Source organism: Ictalurus punctatus, chromosome 8, assembly GCF_001660625.3.
Source record: "Ictalurus punctatus breed USDA103 chromosome 8, Coco_2.0, whole genome shotgun sequence".
Classification (NCBI taxonomy): Eukaryota; Metazoa; Chordata; class Actinopteri; order Siluriformes; family Ictaluridae; genus Ictalurus; species Ictalurus punctatus.
In genome coordinates this window covers 10,538,903-10,558,235 of record NC_030423.2, presented here as the reverse complement: position 1 = coordinate 10,558,235, position 19,333 = coordinate 10,538,903, and the positions used below count along the sequence as shown (strand labels likewise).

Below are 19,333 nucleotides of genomic sequence, written 5' to 3'. Positions count from 1 at the left end.
TTTGGCCTATTGCTACATGTGCATGCCTGCCTATTCCACATGGCGATGGCCATGGCCAGGGCCTTGTTTTGGGGAATATAGGTAGAGGCCATTTGCATTGCAGTGAGTTGGTCATTACTACCTATGTGAGATTTTATAAACTTGATGTGACTAAGCCCAGAAACAAACATGTCAGCTTGATCAGCTACATTTGGCATCAGTCTTCGAGATAAGACTGTACAGCTATTCAGTGGTTACAATATCTCATAACAAGATATCAAAACAAATGTTTAAAAGAGAACATTACATTTAACCCTGCTTCTCTGATAGCTACACTATATGGCTATGTGGACACCTGATCATCACACCGATATGTGGACCTTCCCCAAACTGTTGCTACAACATTAGAAGCATTCAACTGTCTAGAATGTCTTTGTATGCTGTAGAATGTCTTTCTTTCCACTGGAGTTAAGAGGCTCAAATCTGTTCCAGCATGACAATACCACTGTGCACAAATCAAGGTCCATAAAGATGTGGTTTAACAAGGTTGGGGTGAATGAACTTGAGTGGCTTGCACAGAGCCCTGACCTCAAACCCTTTGAATACCTTCGGGGTGCATTACGACTCCAACTGTGAACCAGGCCTTCTTGCCCAAGACTGAATAGAAGACCTTGCAGCATGCACGTCATGTCTTATTGCTTCTGGAGGACACCACAAGAGGGAAGTGTCCCATATTTAGATATGTCACTCATTTTATGAGAGAACCAGGGTTACAGTTGTTTGCTTATGGTAAATTTCCACTTGCAAGTTCAACACGCAACTTCCTACTCATTAAAGAAGCACTCTGCAAGATCCTCATGGCAGAATCTGTCGAGTTGTTCTCTGGGAAATGTTCAGCAATGTTAAATGTTCAACTGCAGCAGCGATGTTGCGTTTAGCTAAATAGGCGATGGCTTCATGAAGGTACTGACTTTTAATTCACCATAACCAATAACCAAATCTGTCAGTGGATATGTCACAAAACACTACAAATATTTTACGTAATGAGGAATGTAACTGTTTCATTAGCACCTTATGGAATTACAAAAAACACTTTTCAGGGAAATAAAACTCCAAAAAGTTTTGTCCTAGTCCAGCATCATCCATTCTCATCAGAGAGAGACACTAGTTTAGTTCTGTAACCTGAAGGCTCAACCAAATAAGGAGTTGTTCAAGTCTGAAATACAATCAAGGAGATCTCTATTCATAAACAGAACAGCCACCCTTTAACATCTCATACATGACCCTCGCTTGCCGTAAAGTACTGTACAGAGTGACGCTTGGTTTACTTTCTTGAAACTTGGGTTTCATTTGGTGAGCATATGATAAATCAATATTATAATATTATAAATCAGGGAGATTTCCAGGGATAATATAATTTCAACAGATTAGACACACAAGCACGTCTTAAGATGAATGGCGAGTTAGACATCTTATGTGGCAGCTCCAGGCGGGAAACCACATAGACGATCATGCAGGAATGTTGAATAGGTAAAAAAACCCAAAAAACTAAAATGTCAGCACTGATCTTTGGTGCCATGTGATACCTACATGCTTTTACTGTGGCATGCAGCCTTTGAAACAGGAGCTCATGGTTCGCTCTAGGTGATCCATTGACCGCCGTTACTAAATCAGAATTTGTGTCAGAGCAGTTTGAGCAGCTTCCTAATTTCTGACACCTATAAGCTTGCATCGAACAGCTGAGATGCTTTTGCCTGGTCTTCTCTGTAGTCCAAGTCTATGACTCATGTCATATCTTTGATATGGTGAGTGATGTGTACGTGATGTTCCTGTCAGATCTACACGGATGTCTGTCTGAGGGAGAGAAAAAAAACTCTTGAGTATACGGCTAGAGTGGCATATAGTAGAGTGAGAGATAGAGTAGGAGAGTGAGTGGATGAATAGAAAGATAAATTGGGAGGGGGGGGGAGAGCGAGAGAGAGAGAGAGAGAGAGAGAGAGAAACATGCTCTATTGCACTACCTCAGACCTTCAGTTTGCTTCATGATCTCACTCTGAGAGGTGGGGCATCCTGGCATCCACCTCACACTCACTGACACACACATAAAAGGGATTTAGGCACAGGCACTGACTGCCAATCAGTGTTGGTGTGTCTAGATACAGAGGAACAGCTGATTCTTGCAGTTGTGCAGCTGCTGCTCCTGCTCCCCTTTGCTCGGGTAAAGAGCGAAAGACGAGAAAAAAAAAAAGAGGAACAAGCAGAACGAAGTAGAGACATGCCACAGAACGTGCTGCTGGACGGGCCTGCCCCATGGGGATTTCGACTGTGTGGTGGCAAAGATTTCAACCAACCTCTAACCATCACCAGGGTGAGTGATAATAAGCAGACACTTTGCTACAGTCTGGGCTTCATCACACACTCCAGCAGGGGTCAAGAGTCTTACAGAGATAGGAATGACTTAGAAGAGCTGGGCAGGAGAGGTACAGGCAGGAGAAATGTGTGGGTTGAACTGAAAAACAATACAGCTTTTCTCTTTAAGTCCTGGACAAGACACAACTGAGGATTGTCAAGTCAAAGGGCTGGAATGCATACGGAGTACGTAGATCTGAACCACACGAAGCATGAGTGCATATATTTATGTTGTGCATTATATATATACACTACCCGAACTAAAGATGATACACACTATCTACATTCTTTTATGGATCAACTGAATTTGCACTCACCAATTCAGGATCGAGTCATGTCTGTGGGATAGCAATATTTCACATTAGGGGAGTGATAATATACAGGATGGTGCTCAAAGTGGGACAAAATCTAAAATAGTTACACGGCATAGAAAAATATCATAAAGTATATGCAAGTTTGGATTATATTGAAAGAACAAAACACTCTACTAGTATTTTCATCAGCCGAATAATTGAATATATGGACTGCAGGGTTATGTCAATTAATGTCATCTTCTTTGAACAAAGGTGTAAGCATAGACTTAAAAAATGGTTTTAAACCCTCTATGTTTCACATATGATGCGTATAGAGTATAAATCATATGTTGTTGTTGATTTCAGGTGATGAATCAGTCACTGATGGCTCCACTTTTTTATGAATATAAGCTTGTCTGGCTGGTTTTCATAACATCTGTTACACTGGAAATGCATGGATTGTCTACCCTCATGGTACTGCTAATTATAGGGTAGGACTATACTATCACTGCACCAAACTAATGCTCTCTCTCTCTCTCTCTCTCTCTCTCTTTCTCTAGCCTTGTGAGGACCTTCCCCTGACAGCATAATTAATAATTAACTAATTAGCTACAGTAATAAACAATTAATGCTATGACTATACCTAACCATAACCTTTACCTCAGTAACCATTTAAAAAAAAATAAAAAAATAGTTCGGCTGATTAGTTTTTGTTAAATATATATATATATATATATATATATATATATATATATATATATATATATATATATATATATATATATATATGTGTGTATAAAATACATATTTTTTAAAAATAAAATATTTATTTATTTATTTATTTATTTATTTTAAAAAGCATTTTTTTCTCAACAAGGTCAAAACTGTCTGATATTCCTGTCCTATCTCTGGTAGGCATATTTGGTCCCCACTAAGAAATAAAACCATACCCGCCCTCACCACCCAAACATACACATGTCTACAATTAGGCTCCAGAGGGCTTCTCCACACCTGTTGCTCAGTGATTTGTTGGTCCCTGAAGCCCACAGCTCCTTAGCCATCTGCTGAAGGAGGAAATTCAGGAAAGGTGGAAGGTTAACTAAGTGGCAATAGATACAGTTACTTTGGGTGAAAGAAAACTTTATTCAGTTTGTTCGATTGAGGAATTTGAAGCTAATACTTAGATACAGCTCTGTATCTATAAAATGCCAACTATACGTCCTGCTACCGTGTAACCCCTCTTAGCATCCTGCAGTTGACAGACAGTTGCTGTTACTCGGTGCAGCTTGATCAGATGTTACATTCACTTTGTCTCAATTTAGTGTAAGTTGAATGGTTCTGATTAAAACTATAACATAAAATTGGCTATTAGTACTGACATTAGGTACTTGCAGTAAGTGGTGAAATCTGCATGCAGTTCCTTTCTCTATTATGTAACTTTGATGGACTTACTTTATCATGTATCGGGGTTACTTTATTATTATATCCCTAATTTATCATCAGTCAGGTGCTAATTTACAGTACCATAACAAAATGATAAAACTCTGAGTAGATTTGGAAACACATTATAAGTGTATGAGGCTGTGTAAGCCTGTGTTCAACATGATAGAGCTTTATCCCTGAAGATAGCTGCAGTTTGGTACAATACATTCATAATATGTAAGACATAGTTCAGACCCATTCTGTTAAAACTCTCATCTCTTGTGACAGCTGGTGATTTTTTTTTTTTTTTTATCCCTCCTACACAATGCACCATTCATAGGCTTTTATGGACTAACAGTGTATGAAAACTGACTGTATAATGAATAGAATAATGAAAAGTGACTGTGGCAGCATGAGACCTGGTTTTCATTCAGTCTAGTTGTCCAAGTTTAGTTGAGTTCGATTGCTCTAGACTTTGTCTAGGGAATACTAATGATAGGTCTCTGGTTAAATCATAAATGAGAAGCCTTGTACAGTGGCCCAGTTGCAACATTTCATATAAATTGCATATAGTATCAGCATGTTTTAAATGTATCTAAATTAGAGAAAATCAGCAAGTAACCATAACATATTATGCAATAGCATAATACAGTCTGTTTCTGTCTGTGGTTGGTTGGACAGACGCGTTCAGCAGACAGAATTGGTGATGTCATTCTTTCAGTCTAATGCTTTTTCTTGCAGAATTTACTTCAGTCAAGTGGAAGATCAGATTCAAAGTAAACAGTATTCAGAAGTCTCATTTAACATAATCGGTGATATAATACTATAATACAAATGAAAGACTCATTTACACAGCTGTGTTGCTTCTTTCCACAAAACACACCAAAAAATAAATAAAAAACTCGATACTTAAGTGAGTTTTAACAATGATGCCTGTGTGATGACATCATGGCAACCTTCAGCTGTGAGTAGGTGGATGTGTTTCTGCTGGTTTCTTCCCATGTCAACCTACATAAGCGAAATAAAGTGCAAGGAAAGAAAGAAAAGAATAAAAGAAAGAAAAGATATAACCACAATGAGTCCATGACAAATTCCTTCTCATTTTTTTTTTTGCTCCTGCTGTAATATCATGCATTGGCTCCAGTCATCATGATGGCATGGTTTAAAATGCAGTTTCAACATGTATCTCTTGCGCTAGACCTTTATGTTGTATTCCTCTCATCCTTTAAGTCTGAAGTCTGAATACAGACAACAGGTGTTCTCTACAACCGAAATGGGCTTGTGTTTTTCTGTGATATTTACAGTCCAGCCTTGCTAGCAGCTGCTCTGTATCCTCATTTGCATCTGAGAAATCCGTGTTGGCCATTTGGTAGAGTGGTGTCATGGGCTCAATCTGATTTTCTGTGTTTGATCTAAAGTGCTGCTAATGCACATTTCTACAGGAATTATCTTCCATTTCAGCTAGCACAATAGTACCAGGTGTTTGCAATAAAACAAAGTGTGTAACAGACAACAGCCTACTTCCAATACAGCGAAGGCTCTGCTTATCACAGCCTATCTCATCAAAATCTTTGGTCTGGTGAGCAGATGGTGGTTCAATTCAATTCAATTTTATTTGTATAGTGGTTTTAACAATGGAGATTGTCTCAGAGCAGCTTTACAGAAACATATAAACACTGGATACAGATTTTAAGTGGGTAAATTTATCCCTATTGAGCAAGCCAGTGGTGATGGTGACGAAGGAAAAACTCCCTAAGATGATATGAGGAAGAAATCTTGAGAGGAACCAAACTCAGAAGGGATCCCATCCTCATCTGGGTAACAACGGATAGTGTGAAAGTAAAAGAAAGTTCGTTATGGTTTTTATATGGAGTCTGTTTGTTGAACTAGTCCACTTTTCACCAAAGGAGACTTGAGTGCAAAACTGCATGTGGTAATTGTAGTCCCAAGACCATAGCAGCAACCGTAGTCCCAACAACCACAGCGAGAATATCCATGTGGAATTGACATTCTCACTGATCATTTTTATGTCAGGCTATATAACAGAGAATTCAACATGTTGTCAGTGAACATGCTAAATACACAAGAGTATGTATTGCCCTGTTTTACTGGGAGCTATCTTCAGCTTATAAATCAGGAGGCCAAAATAAAAACCTCAAAGATGTTTAAGACATTAACACCAACAACGAGAAACTAAAACCTCTGGTCTTTAATAGTTGCCACGGCATAATTTAAATTCCTCTGGGGAGAGAGACAGAGCTGAAAGATGATGGGGAGTAGGAGCGTATCAGTCTAGATTAGTCACAGCCTCAGGTGGAAGACCAACACATCAAGCAAATGAGATAAATGTCTGCAGGGGGAGAAAAATACCTGGGAAATGAGTTGGTCAGGGAAAAGAAGAGTGAAGGATGAGACAAGTAAGGAATGATGTCAGGATCCAGTAATGAAGCAGAAACAGATCTACTGGAGTGCAGTGAATGCCAGAGAGGTTAGATCAGCGAGCCACCAATGGGCTGAGCTTTAGCCCCTCTGCCGGTGATACTACACTTCAATTGACACATGCAGCTCACTATTTATAGACGACTTTCTGCATGGAAGAGCCAAGTGATAACTCTAAAATATCATTCTGCTTATGAGTTGCTTCATAGAAACGCAGCCTAATTATGGCTTTTCCTGAGATTATTACCTGTATGATCACTGTGCAGCTTTACAACAAGTACACCATTAAACACTGTTTTAGGTGACTCCTGGAAGCAAGGCCTCGCTGGTCAATTTGTGCCCAGGAGATGTCATCCTGGCTATCGAAGGAGCCCCAACAGATGGAATGACTCACGCTGAGGCCCAGAACAAGATAAAAGACTCTACTAATCAGCTCTGCCTCAAAATAGAAAGGTTAGCATGATGAAGGCATTTCATAATTAAACTAAAGGGTTGTTTTTTTTTAAAGATAATATCACTTTGATTCAGAGCTAAACTGAAGGTTTGTGTCCGTTTACAATCTGTATCTTTCCTGTCATTATTCCACACCTGTTTTATTGCATCATGTACTAAAAGGTAAGAAAATAAAGAAAAGATGATGATGGCTGATGTGTGATGGTTTAGCCAGGGCATGGTAGATATAATAAAGACCTTGCTGCCCTATAGATGTTTTGCTGATACAGGTTATAACATGTCTTCAAAATGGATCATATTGTTTTATGTGGCACATTTTGTACCAGACTGGACGTATACTGTACTTTATGTCTTGCAGGCCTGAAACCAAACTCTGGTCCCCACAAGTCATGGAGGAGGGAAAAGCACACCCATTCAAAGTCAACCTGGAAGCAGAGCAACAAGTAAGATTCACAATGCAAGCAGCAAAGAGCCACATGTGCAACCATGCGTTTCTGCTTTCACATAATGTAACAGAGGCTTCTCTGTGTATTTCTTCTTGAATGTTTAAGTGCATGAGAAACATGAAAGAGATTGACTGCTATCGCTCTGGTTTATTTGATGGAAGGCAGCATTCATTGATTTGCGAGCAGTGTAGTCTTGGTTAATAGGAATAACAATAAAATCTTTACTGCCTGGATATTTCCTTTAATCCTCGCTAACAATTTGCTTCTAGGCAAACCCAGACTTGTGTTGTGCACGCATGCTTTTTCAATCAATTTCTTTTTATAAATCCTAATGTTCTCTCATTTTCACACTTTTATCATCTCTAAGCAAATCCTGACTCTTTTTGTCTTTTTGTCATGTCCCCTTTGATTTGTTTGGAAATTGTTTCATGACTGTCATAGATCGGGAAATTAGAAACTGGTGAAAAAATGAGACTCTTAAAAGAGAACATTATGTCTTTTTGGCTATCAACGCTACACCAACAAGACTGCCCACCTCAGTCTAATGGAATCCAGACATAGACCATTGTGTATTGTTAGCAGCATATAAAACACACATGGACCATACAAATAGTATTTAGAATTTCAGTCTAGCTTATAGCTATGGCTAACTTAATGTTAGCAAGTAGAGTCATGGGAAAAAGAAAGTAAACTCTCTTCATTTCTGTGTTTTTATTTATGATTTTATTAATCAGGGCCTAAATTGTGTGGGCCTCATCAACATCTATAAGCAAACAAATATCCTTGGTTTCCAAACATGTTGCTGTGCATGATGACTAAACATCTCTATATTGCTCCAGAACTTTTGTGGTTTGTTCAGATTCAAAGTTATAAACCATAGTCATGATACCATATTCTTTTTGGAAAAAATGGGACTTTTTCCTAGCTCCACCCTACTGTACTTGTTCAGTCTTTTTCTGATTGTGCTGTCATGAACATAAACATTTAAGGTACTTACTGAGGCCTGTAGTCCAAAAGATGTAGCTTGTTCTATCTGAGCATAAAACAGTATGTTCTTGGACTGAATTTGCTGGAACCCCGACTCCTGGGAAGATTGCCAACTGTCTTGAAGGCCCTTTTTTGTATACATTCCTTCTCAGTGTTGAATGGTGAATTTAAAATTGTTTGGAGATGGCCTTATAACCCTTCCCAGATTGATGAGCAGCAACAGTTGCTTCTCTGAGGCCATGGCTGATGTCCTTTCCTCTTGGCATGATACAGACACACACCTGAGTGCTCCAGAGCACCAAACTACCAACACCAAAGTTCTGCTTTTGTACAGGTAGTCACACTTCTTGATGATTAACTAACTTGTGCATTTCATTAATAACACTTGGCTGCTAATTACTCTTTTAATGATTGTGTAAGTATGAAGGTTGTTCTTATTTTTCCCCCCACCTGGTTTCTAAATATTGGCTTACTTTTTTGAAAATTTAAAATGAAATATGTTTTTTTTTTTGGTTGTTGTCACCTGAGGTTGTTTATTTGTTTATGGAAGTTGGCTATTATTTGGAACATGATACATAAAAACAGGGAATACTTTCTTTTTCCCATAACTGTATCTCTTGTCGCTATAGGACTGATATAAGCTTTGCTTCGTTTCCAACCATTAGAAAGAAATCAGATGAACTATTTGTTAGGTAATAATAATCTAAACTTCACTAACAATGTTTTTTTGTTTGTTTTTTTTAACAAAATGTTATGATAATACATGTTTTTACTAAAATTATTTAAATATGAATAAATATGATTTATTCCAAGTAAGACTAAATAAGAAAAAAATAGGTGTAACATCCACAATGATTCAGTGATTATGTATGCATCATCATTTCTAAGACATAAATGGTGGAAAGATCAAGGGCAACAAAAAGTGAACGAGATAGTACAACACTGCGGGTAGCATAGCCACCTTATACTTAGTGCCCTATGATTGGCCCATTGGCTTTGGTTCCACCATGACGACTAGGCTTAAACAGCTACTGAAGATAAACGAATGAATGAATGAGAGGTGTGTGAGCAGAATTAATGACTTGTGATGGGAGAAATGTCAGTTCTGAAGTAGTTGTTATTCTATAAGTAGATTACAATGCAAAACATGATCATGACTAACAGCATAAATTTAAAATAATAAAAGGAACCCATGCACTCTGTTGTGATTTTGCCTAAAAAAATGTATGGTCCATGTAATGCTTCAGCATGCAGTGTGTGTATGTGTCCAAACGTACAGGAGTTTAAGCCAATAGGCACAGGCCATAACAGAAGAGCACAGCCGTTTGTGGCTGCTGCCAACCTGGATGACAAAAGGCAGGTGGTGAGCTCTTCTTACAACAGTCCCATAGGCCTCTACTCTGAGGGCAACATCCATGATGCCCTGCATGGACAAATCCGTGGCCTGGTGCATGACAGGCCCAATGGGTGAGTGACAGTCTAAATATCAGCAGCTATATAAAGAACCTCACTATTCTCTCTTCATCCTGGAGTAACCTGCTTGAACTCTAACACATGTCTGTGTAATAACACATCTTCTGTTGGGGCAGAAATTCTCCTAGGTCCTGCTAGATAGCCGATGTCCATCCGATCCAGGTTTGCAGCAAATAAGCAATTCAGGGTTCATCAAATTTATGCTGTTTGTATTGAAGAGAGGAAAATAAAACTAGAAAAAAAAGGAACTAAATTATTCTATTTCACAAAAAGTTATAGTTTTTGTGTACCCAGGTAGTTTCAACTGAGTTTGCTTAGTCCATCAATAGACCAGATCTCTTCATGAAAGAAATGTCAGACCTAGGAGGACTTCTGCTCCTGGCAACTTCTAACTGGCTCTCTAAACTCTCCATCCTCCTTTCTTATGTCTTGCAGGACCTTGGCTATTTTGAACACAAGTTTAATGTCAGGCCAAAGCCCTTCACACCTGGGGGTCAAAACAGGTTATTAGACTATTACTAGATTACAACATTCTCCTGTTTTTTTGTTGTTTTTTTTAATGAGAAACAACATAAAATTCAAACCTTGAATTCAACTGTAATCCAATGAAATCTGTCAAATTCAGACAGTGTATTATGTTGAACAACATATTTTCCTATAGATGTTAAAGTCTTCATTTGGACTTTTCTAACCTTCTTTTTTCATTATCTCCTGTCCTTTTGGTCCTTCTCCTCCCTGTGCTCCTTGCTGTCCCCTTTGACCAACACTATTTTCACCATGGCTTTCTATAACCCAAACTGTTCAACTTCAGAAATAACACATCTCAGAGGGTGACACCGAATGTATTTAAGGGGACTGCACCAGTTACTAATCGGAGTCAGATTGAAGCCCTGGCTCGGTCCACTCTGTATAACTCCCCCATTAACTTGTACTCAGATGCCAATCTATCAGAAGCTCTACAGCACACTCAGTTTTCTGCTGTAGCTGATAAACCAGCAATCAGGTAACCCATGCTTGGTTAAACGTCCCATTATCTCAACTTAACCTACTCACACATCTACAATAAACATCATATTGATAAATATTAAAGGATATGCATTTTTTAATAATTATAATGATGTGTTTTGGTTCACTAACATGCCTGTAGTTAGTGTTTAGGACATGTATTATTGATGTAGATTATACTGCATATGTCAACCCTACATGGAACATTAAGTGCGATTTTGTCCTGTTTTTGTTCTCAGTGGAAAAGCCCTGACGTCCATTGAGGACTCTGACGTGTACCGAATGTTGCAGGAGGATGATGAAACTCCTCATGAGCCTCGCCAGTCCGGCTCTTTCAAAGCCCTGCAGGACTACATAGAGAGTGACGGTTAGTTACCAGAACACACTTGACTGATACAAAATGGATCATCTACAGTATCTTGTTGCTATTTTATATCTAGCATGCCCTTACCTAAATGTGCAGCATGGTGGCACAGTGGGTAGCATTGCTACCTTACAGCTCCAGGGTTCAATCCTGGTTCAATCCTGACCTAGGGTTACTGCCTGTGTAGGGCTTTGCATGGTCTCACTGTTCCTGTGTCGGTTTCCTCCCACTGTCCAAAACTATGCTAGTACGTGAATTGGCTACTCTAAATTACCTGTGAATGTGTGTGCTTGTGCCCTGTGATGATCTGGGGTATATTCTTGCCTCTTTCCAAATCATGGTGACAACAATCATCAAAACATGGTGTTCAAAATCCACCATGTTCTTTACCAGGACAAAGTGCTTACTAAGGATGAATGAATGATATAATTGAATTAACTAAATGTTGAGTACCACCTGAGTGTTGTAGAGATTGTCGTATTTTAAAAGACTTTTCTAAGAACACATTGTTCATAACAACTCACTGGACTTTTTGACAGGTACAAAGCCTATGGTAACCAGAAGTGTCAAAGCTCCAGTGACGAAGCCCCAAGCAGCCTCAGCCACGCTACAGAAACTGCCTCTTTGTGACAAATGTGGCAATGGCATTGTGTGAGTCCGGCCTCAAATATAAAAATTCAATATGAATCCAACTTATTGTAAGAAACTACAGTGTAATTCAAGGCTCTGTATAACCTCCAATCCCTCCACAGTACTGCACCCTTTTAAAATGTAATTCTAAGATGTGATGTAAATTCTAATGTTAACTCATATGGCTGTTTGACAGGGGTACCGTGGTCAAAGCCCGGGACAAGTTCCGCCACCCTGCGTGTTTTGTGTGCTCCGACTGTGGCATGAACCTGAAGCAGAAAGGATACTTCTTTGTGGAGGGACAGCTGTATTGTGAGACTCATGCTCGGATCCGAATCAGACCTCCAGAGGGACATGACCTGGTCACTGTGTACCCTAACGCTTAAAAGACATTACAGCTTCAGTCTTCACTGCCTATTGATGCTGCAACCCATTGAAAGATGTAGGAATGTTTATTAATTGTTGAACCAAGGTCTGGCATGTCTGCTCTAAGGGAAATATTTACATTTTGTTGCTTGATGGGCTCTCTTTAGCGTAAAAGAGAATGCTTGCTTGACAGTTTCAGTACCTCAGTTAGGTACCAAATGAGAAACAGCAAGTGATCGAACATAGTGTCATTTTTGCAGTGCTGTTATGCTAGATTGACAAAACTGGTTCTTTCAGGTGTAACATCTTGATTGTTATCCCTTTCATGTATGAAAATTCTGATGACTTTTTTTTTTAAACAACTCATATTTCTTAACATTAACATTAACACTTTAATGTAATTGTCAATGTAAGAAAACACAAAAACCCCACAATGTGCTTAAAAATAATCTCCCAAATGAAAGAACTAATAATTCTTTCAGGTGGGGTGGATAGTCATCTATTCTTGACTATTACTGTTTTATAATAAAGCTATTGGGATTTGTTTTTACCACTTCCTAACAATCAGTATACAGAGCATAGTTCATTTCAAATCTATACTAACTGCCCTTTAAACAACTGGTGGTGCCCAGCCCTCACATGAGATATTTAGCTACTAGGCCTGCTGCACTACATAGCTCTGTCCACAGGGTGGCAGTATTTCAGCTTTAATATGTTGTAATTAAAATCACCAAAACTTTTACAAAATAGTTCCTTTGGGTGTTTTTATTACATGACTGATGAAAGAGCATGCACTAAACAACAAACTTTGGGAAGGCAGGGTAATATTAACACTGTGTCTTCTAAATACAGCCTCAGCTTCCACGTACATGTTCTGCAAGTGAAAATATTCCAGGCATGTTCCAGATATGGTATGCAATCTGTTTTGCAAATCTGACCACAGTGAGCTCTCTTGCCTTGCCCTGCTTTGCTGCCCTATCTTCTAAACTGACAACATACTGCAGAATATAATAATGATGAGAAGATAAAAGAAGTTTGTAAGAAATGTATGACAGGTATGGTTTACTTTTGTGCACCTCCAACCACAATAACATTCTCGTCTGGCATTAATGAAATTATACTTGCATCAGTACATTGCTGGAAGATAGAATTCATCTTCAGATTTCCAATTGCATCATCAAATGGCTCAGGCCAGACATCGCCACTTAATATGCTAACACAGAGGGGACTTGATTGTAGTTGGTGGCATTCACAAACCTGCAAATAGAATAGTGAAAATGTCTTTAATTTGTGATCCTGCCTTGGCTGACATCCTGCAAAGATCATGTTCGATAAGGAGCCAGTTTAACAAATGTGGTGGTAAAAGCAGTCAGTCTGCTTGAAGACACCTAAAAGCTAGCCAAGTTTTCCTCACACAGTGAATGTTCTTATTTTATCACGTTAGTTACATGTACTAATAAAACGTGCACAAGCCTAATCAATTCAATTGTCGCAATGGGATCTTTAAATGTAATACTTTTCAGTTTAGGTTTAACCAAACTTTAAATTACTATATACCACAGTGGTGGTGAATTCTTGAATCTGATTGGTCAGAAGGTGTTGATTAATTTTCTATAACAGCACCTCTGACAGCTGTTCTAGCTGCAATTCAAATCACATGTTTATATTAATTCACAGTTTCTAATACTTATGTGACCCTCTCTATAGTAACAACTCATTCACATGGACTAGTATAGCAGATACTCCACATAATCCAAGTCTAATAATAAGCAGATTTTTTTAAAATGTGGTGTTATATAACAAATAATAATGATTAATCTAAGTTTTCTGTAAGGAGACATTTATTTCACATTTATGAAACAGTTATAGAGGTGTTAGTGCTTTGTAAGGTCAGTAAGTTTTCAGCCACAGGAGAGTCTTTTCTTATGTGCTTTCTTGTTTCTCTGTAACACAGTAGGGTTTTTTTTTTTTATTAGGCCTATTAAAGAGAGATAAAAAGACAGGCTGGTGAGAGAATGACTATTTATAGCTATTATAATGTAAGTGGTAACAGGAATTAACTTGACTCATGGAGGTTCCACAACATTACAAGTAATTATGATAGGTTAAAAAGCACAATGTATCATTTATTAATAAATGTAAAAAAGCAGTGGTTAGCAACAACAGCACGCTCTGTCACGTATTATTCCTTACATTTACTTCTAGTTAGGAGTTTGCAAAACTATATATAGTAATAGTAGAAAATGTCAAACTTTCATAATGTGAATGGGGTTTTCCAAGCAGCCCCACACATACATATCTGGTATTTGCTTTTTCAACAGCTTATACAATACAATTTTCATATTAACATCAAAAAGAATGATCTTATTAATATGTTGTTATGACAAGCTGATTTCTATATGAGAATACTGTAAATATGTTTTGTCAGTTTATTTAAATTGTATGGTATAAGCTTAAATCATTCTTATTCTGCATATTGTGCTTGTTTTAACAGGAGTCTTACCTGTTCACATTGAGAGAGATAATGCTCTTCACTGGAGTGCTCTTCGGGCCGGCCGATGGGTGGAAGATTTTCACCCCTTTATTTGCGCTCACTGAATCTGACTTCGGCTTCTTAATGATGTAAGGGTCTGTGGAATGGGACGGATATGGATCGAATGTTCCTGCTTTCATTCCTCCAATCTAACATGTGAAGAGAAAATAAATTAATCTATCACTAAAAAGAAATGTATTGGTGTTTAGAGCTTGCGTATAGCATGCCTTACCATTTTGCTAGGAGACGTTGGTTTGAAAGGCACAGCAAAGTGCGTCTTTTTTTCTTCTGCCATGTTTGAAAGTGCCAGAGGTTTATTAAGCTTGTAAGGATTGCTATCGAAACATTCCTTTGGATGAAGGTTCAAACGAAATGGCCCCCCTTTCATCTGAGTTTTGTGAGATGCCACCTCATGCTGGAAAACAGATTATCCCTCTTTCATTCGCAATACAGAAGTATGGTGACCTGTACTCAAAATGCAACATTAGAGTTTTTTTGTTTTTCTTTAAATTTCATAATTGTATACCTTTAGCAGCTCTCTCACTCGGTCATAGGGTTCAGAAGAATACAATTCCAATTTGGATAGTGTGACATCTGGAAAGCTATTGAACAGATGGGAATATAACTCAGTCTCAGTTCCAGTTACTGTATGTCTGAATCGAAAGCTCTTTCCTCAGGCTCGATTGTAGTGGAATTAAAAATGGTTAAGCGAATTCCCCATGAGAGGAAATTCCCTAAGCAACAGTACTGATCTCTAACTCCCAGTCTTTCATTCTAAATCACATCCATGCGGTTATGAGATGAGTTAGATCAATAATGGATTGTGCCTGAGATATCCTCGAGAGGAAAAGTGTCATTCTAACAGCACATGGAGTCAAGACAACATAAGCTCACCGAGATCAAGGAACTGTCTTTACATTAGTTCACACACAAAAAAGTAAAAATCATGCCAGTAGGAATGACAAAGTTCTTACTGACCTATATCCACTTCCTTTCTTGGGTGGACTGGTGTATATGTTCTTGCCAGGGGATTTGTATGTCTTCCTGGGAATCTCCAAGGGACTCATAGCCTTAACTGGACCCCCGAGTGTTCCATAGTAACTGCCAATACCTGAGCTAAACAGCATTAACAAATATACATGACTTATTTAGAAGGCACAGAAACAGTAAATTACAGAAAAAACTGTCCAATAAGAGGATGTTTAGGGGGGGGGGGGGGGGGGGGGGCAAAACAAAACAAAACAAAAAAAACTTCACTATAGTTTAATATTCATTGGACCAAAATGCACCTGACACATCAGGGGTTTAATTCTCAAGTATTAATGTGTATTGTATTATGTAGTAGTGTGGTAGTATGAGAACATGGGCAGAGTGTGGTTTGTCCTCATTAAGATCATGACGATACCTTGGCTGGAGCTCAGTATTTGGGCCAGACTCCAGACCTGTAAGGCCCATGATGGAATGGAAATTCTGAGTGTTGGCTCTTCTCAGTGAAAATGAGATTACATCATATTGCCCTCTGTGGCCTCACATTCATGTCATGTGCCTAAGTACTACTTAGGGTAAACTTTTAATGAGTCTACCACCGTGTCATAATATATATTAAAATGTGTAAGATCCCATTTTCCATCAACCTATGCCAAATGTGGCTGCTATAACATTTTTATCTAATGAAATGTCTCACGAAAATTAGAATGCAATAAGTTCCTGTAAGTTACTTTGGTCTAATAGCGACATTATTATTCACTCTGCCCTCCAATCACTGTGAAATTCAAATGTACACTTTCTCAAAAGAAAATAAATACTGCATTTCTTACGATTTCTTTTCCCCACTGCTGGGCAAAAATGCCTTTGCTAAGTTCTTCTTCGCCTGCTGAATCTGGTACTGCCTTTGGATTTTAATACGGTCCGTCATTGCCTCGTTCTCAAAGATCCGCTTGAACTGAGTGTCAAAGTAGCCAGCCTGGAGTGCTGATTTCTTCTTCGGCCCACTCACCAACATCTGCTTGTTTTTATGTGCAGCTTCATTAAACGGACCTTTCCAGAAAATATATCAAAGGAATACACACCACGGTTCCTCTTAGAGAAACGATCAAACAAAGTTCAAGTTCAGGTTTAAGATGATAAGAAAGATCACCATGTTAAATCCTATACAATTCCAGCACCAACAGCACTGATCAGTATGAGATTTTCTTACAGTGGAATTTAGCGGTATAGTATTTAGACCTACGATAAGTAAAGGGTCTGTATTTGTCCCCTATGGAGATGTAGCCCATTTCCTTAAAGAGCCCAACTCGCTCCATGTCAGACTTTGCATCAGGCATGTTTGCATTAGGCTCCTGCAGGAACTTCCTGTAAGAAACAGCTATATAAATAGAAACATATTATTAACTATGTTTCTATACTATACTAAATATATCAAACATAGTAATTACACTTTTTTTTTTTTAAATACTCCAGTTACACATTCAAGAAATTTGTCAATTTATTTTTAAACCCTGCCCCCAGACTGCCAAACATTAAATACAAATTAATTCATTGGTTACTGTAATAACCTACCTTTAATATCCACGAGTCTTGTTCACCGCGTTATATAACTTGTTGGTAGTCTGGATTAAATTGTTGCTTGTGTGTTTTCGTGGTTGTTGAGGTATTTGTGTACGGTTGTCTCCTTGGTACCGAGTGTAAGCTAACCGCTAACCATCACACTGAGCTGAGCTGAGCTGAGCTGTCACACCGGTCAGCCACTGTTAGCACTCACACAGCAGGGGGGAAACAATAACTAGCAATAACGCGAAAAGGGTTTTAGTTTATTACATGACATTAATACACGACTACAAGCTTTTCAAACACTTAGCCATGTAATACGGCAGGGCTGGTAGGAACTCTGGGTCTTATAGTGACACAGCACTTTAACCCTTTCATGCTCTTGGACAGCTGATGCTTTCAGGAAAAAATATGAATTGTAAGTGGCCTCCAAATCATTTGAGACCATCACTGCAACTAATCATAAATCATTATTCTTACTTCTGTTTCTCTCTTGATTGTTTCTCATTTTAATGTAGCGTGTCTCTGGTATATCTTTACAAAGTTTTGACGCAAAATTAAAAATTAACTGGGGGAAAAACACACACACACACACACACACACACACACACACACACACACACACACACACACACATATATATATATTTGCCAGATTCCACAAAAAATGTTATTTATTAAATATTTTTATTGACGGTTATTTTTTTTTAACCACGGAGATCAACATGCAACAGTGCTAAACTATTGTACATTAAGAATATTGTCCAAAAATATAAATATATATTTTCTATATTTTTTCCACAAATTTTGGTCAATAAATGCTAACCATTTTTGTTTATAAACACATTGTAAGATTTTTATTTATTTACTTTTGCTGTTCTTAAATTCAGGTATACATTTTTATCATTTTTTCCCCCCACATTCTATTTCAAATGGATATGGACAACTGACATTTTCTTTTTAATTCAAAAAACATTTCTTTGTAAAAAACAAAAAAACATCAATAAATAAATAAATAAATAAAAATCATACGTAATAATAATTAAAAAAAGAATGTACGTGTATTTAAATAATTTATGCTTTAAAGGGTTAAAGCCACCATCAGTTCTCACTCACCCCTAAACTACAGGCCTATGGTCCAGTTGTTAATAGTTTAACTCATCAACACTTCAAATCTAGCATATATATATATATATATATATATATATATATATATATATATATATATATATATATATATATATATATATATATATATATACACACACACACACACACACACACACACACACACACACAGTAAAATCCCTAGTGTTGAATTAACACCCAGAGTGTTTATATGAGTCCAATGGACTGAATTCAACACTTTGGGTGTTAAATCAATACTAGTGATTTTGCTGTGTGTGTGTGTGTGTGTGTGTGTGTGTGTGTGTGTGTGTATATATATATATATATATATATATATATATATATATATATATATATATATATGCTAATCAACTTTATTGAAACTTTATTGAAAACCAGTCAACATGCACAGGGGAAACAAGATTGCATTGATCAAAAACAAATGTAACGTTAACATTAACATTTCACACAAATGATAACAGTTGTTAGATTTGCTCCTGGTCTGTCTAACAGCTCTGATCAGCCGAACTCACACCCTTTAGGTCATCCATGGTGACAGCGACCACCTGAAAAGAGAAAACACATGACAAGAAAAAAAATCTATTTGCATTCACTAAACTACCTGCATTCAGACTGATGGTTTTTGTGAAGTTTACGTTTTGATGTTGCGGGTCGTGATAGTCACAGATTTCCTTAGGGAAGGCGGCGCGGATCAGCTGCTTCACTTCAGCCGGATAAATGTACGTGGGTTTGTGCAGCTTGTCGCATCCAACACCGTGATGCAGCTGACAGCGGGACAGACACAAGTGTTTATTTAGGACAAAAGCAGCACTTTGGTGTTGGGAGATATAGCCAGAAGC

General features: G+C 37.9%; 2 protein-coding genes across 4 annotated transcripts; one reads left to right on the top strand and one right to left on the bottom strand.

Moving 5' to 3' along the window:
- Positions 1-2,107: 2,107 nt before the first annotated feature.
- pdlim3b (PDZ and LIM domain 3b) lies at positions 2,108-13,015 on the top strand. Of its 2 annotated transcripts, XM_017474361.3 has the most exons (8): positions 2,108-2,347; positions 6,844-6,995; positions 7,354-7,438; positions 10,337-10,404; positions 10,713-10,904; positions 11,146-11,273; positions 11,810-11,921; positions 12,097-13,015. In XM_017474361.3, exons 1-8 carry the CDS (start codon positions 2,255-2,257, stop codon positions 12,284-12,286), a joined length of 1,020 nt encoding a protein of 339 aa, XP_017329850.1. In that variant the 5' UTR covers positions 2,108-2,254; the 3' UTR covers positions 12,287-13,015. The 2 variants fall into 2 exon arrangements, with proteins under 2 accessions (XP_017329850.1, XP_017329851.1); XM_017474362.3 differs by lacking the exons at positions 10,337-10,404; positions 10,713-10,904 and adding an exon at positions 9,708-9,895.
- Positions 13,016-13,311: 296 nt separating this feature from the next.
- On the bottom strand, positions 13,312-17,890 carry c8h4orf47 (chromosome 8 C4orf47 homolog). 2 transcript variants are annotated; one of them, XM_017473303.3, is made up of 8 exons: positions 17,359-17,890; positions 17,030-17,151; positions 16,617-16,836; positions 15,778-15,915; positions 15,326-15,401; positions 15,032-15,214; positions 14,770-14,948; positions 13,312-13,523 (listed from the first exon to the last, which is right to left on the bottom strand). In XM_017473303.3, exons 2-8 carry the CDS (start codon positions 17,121-17,123, stop codon positions 13,472-13,474), a joined length of 942 nt encoding a protein of 313 aa, XP_017328792.1. In that variant the 5' UTR covers positions 17,124-17,151; positions 17,359-17,890; the 3' UTR covers positions 13,312-13,471.
- Positions 17,891-19,333: the final 1,443 nt, after the last annotated feature.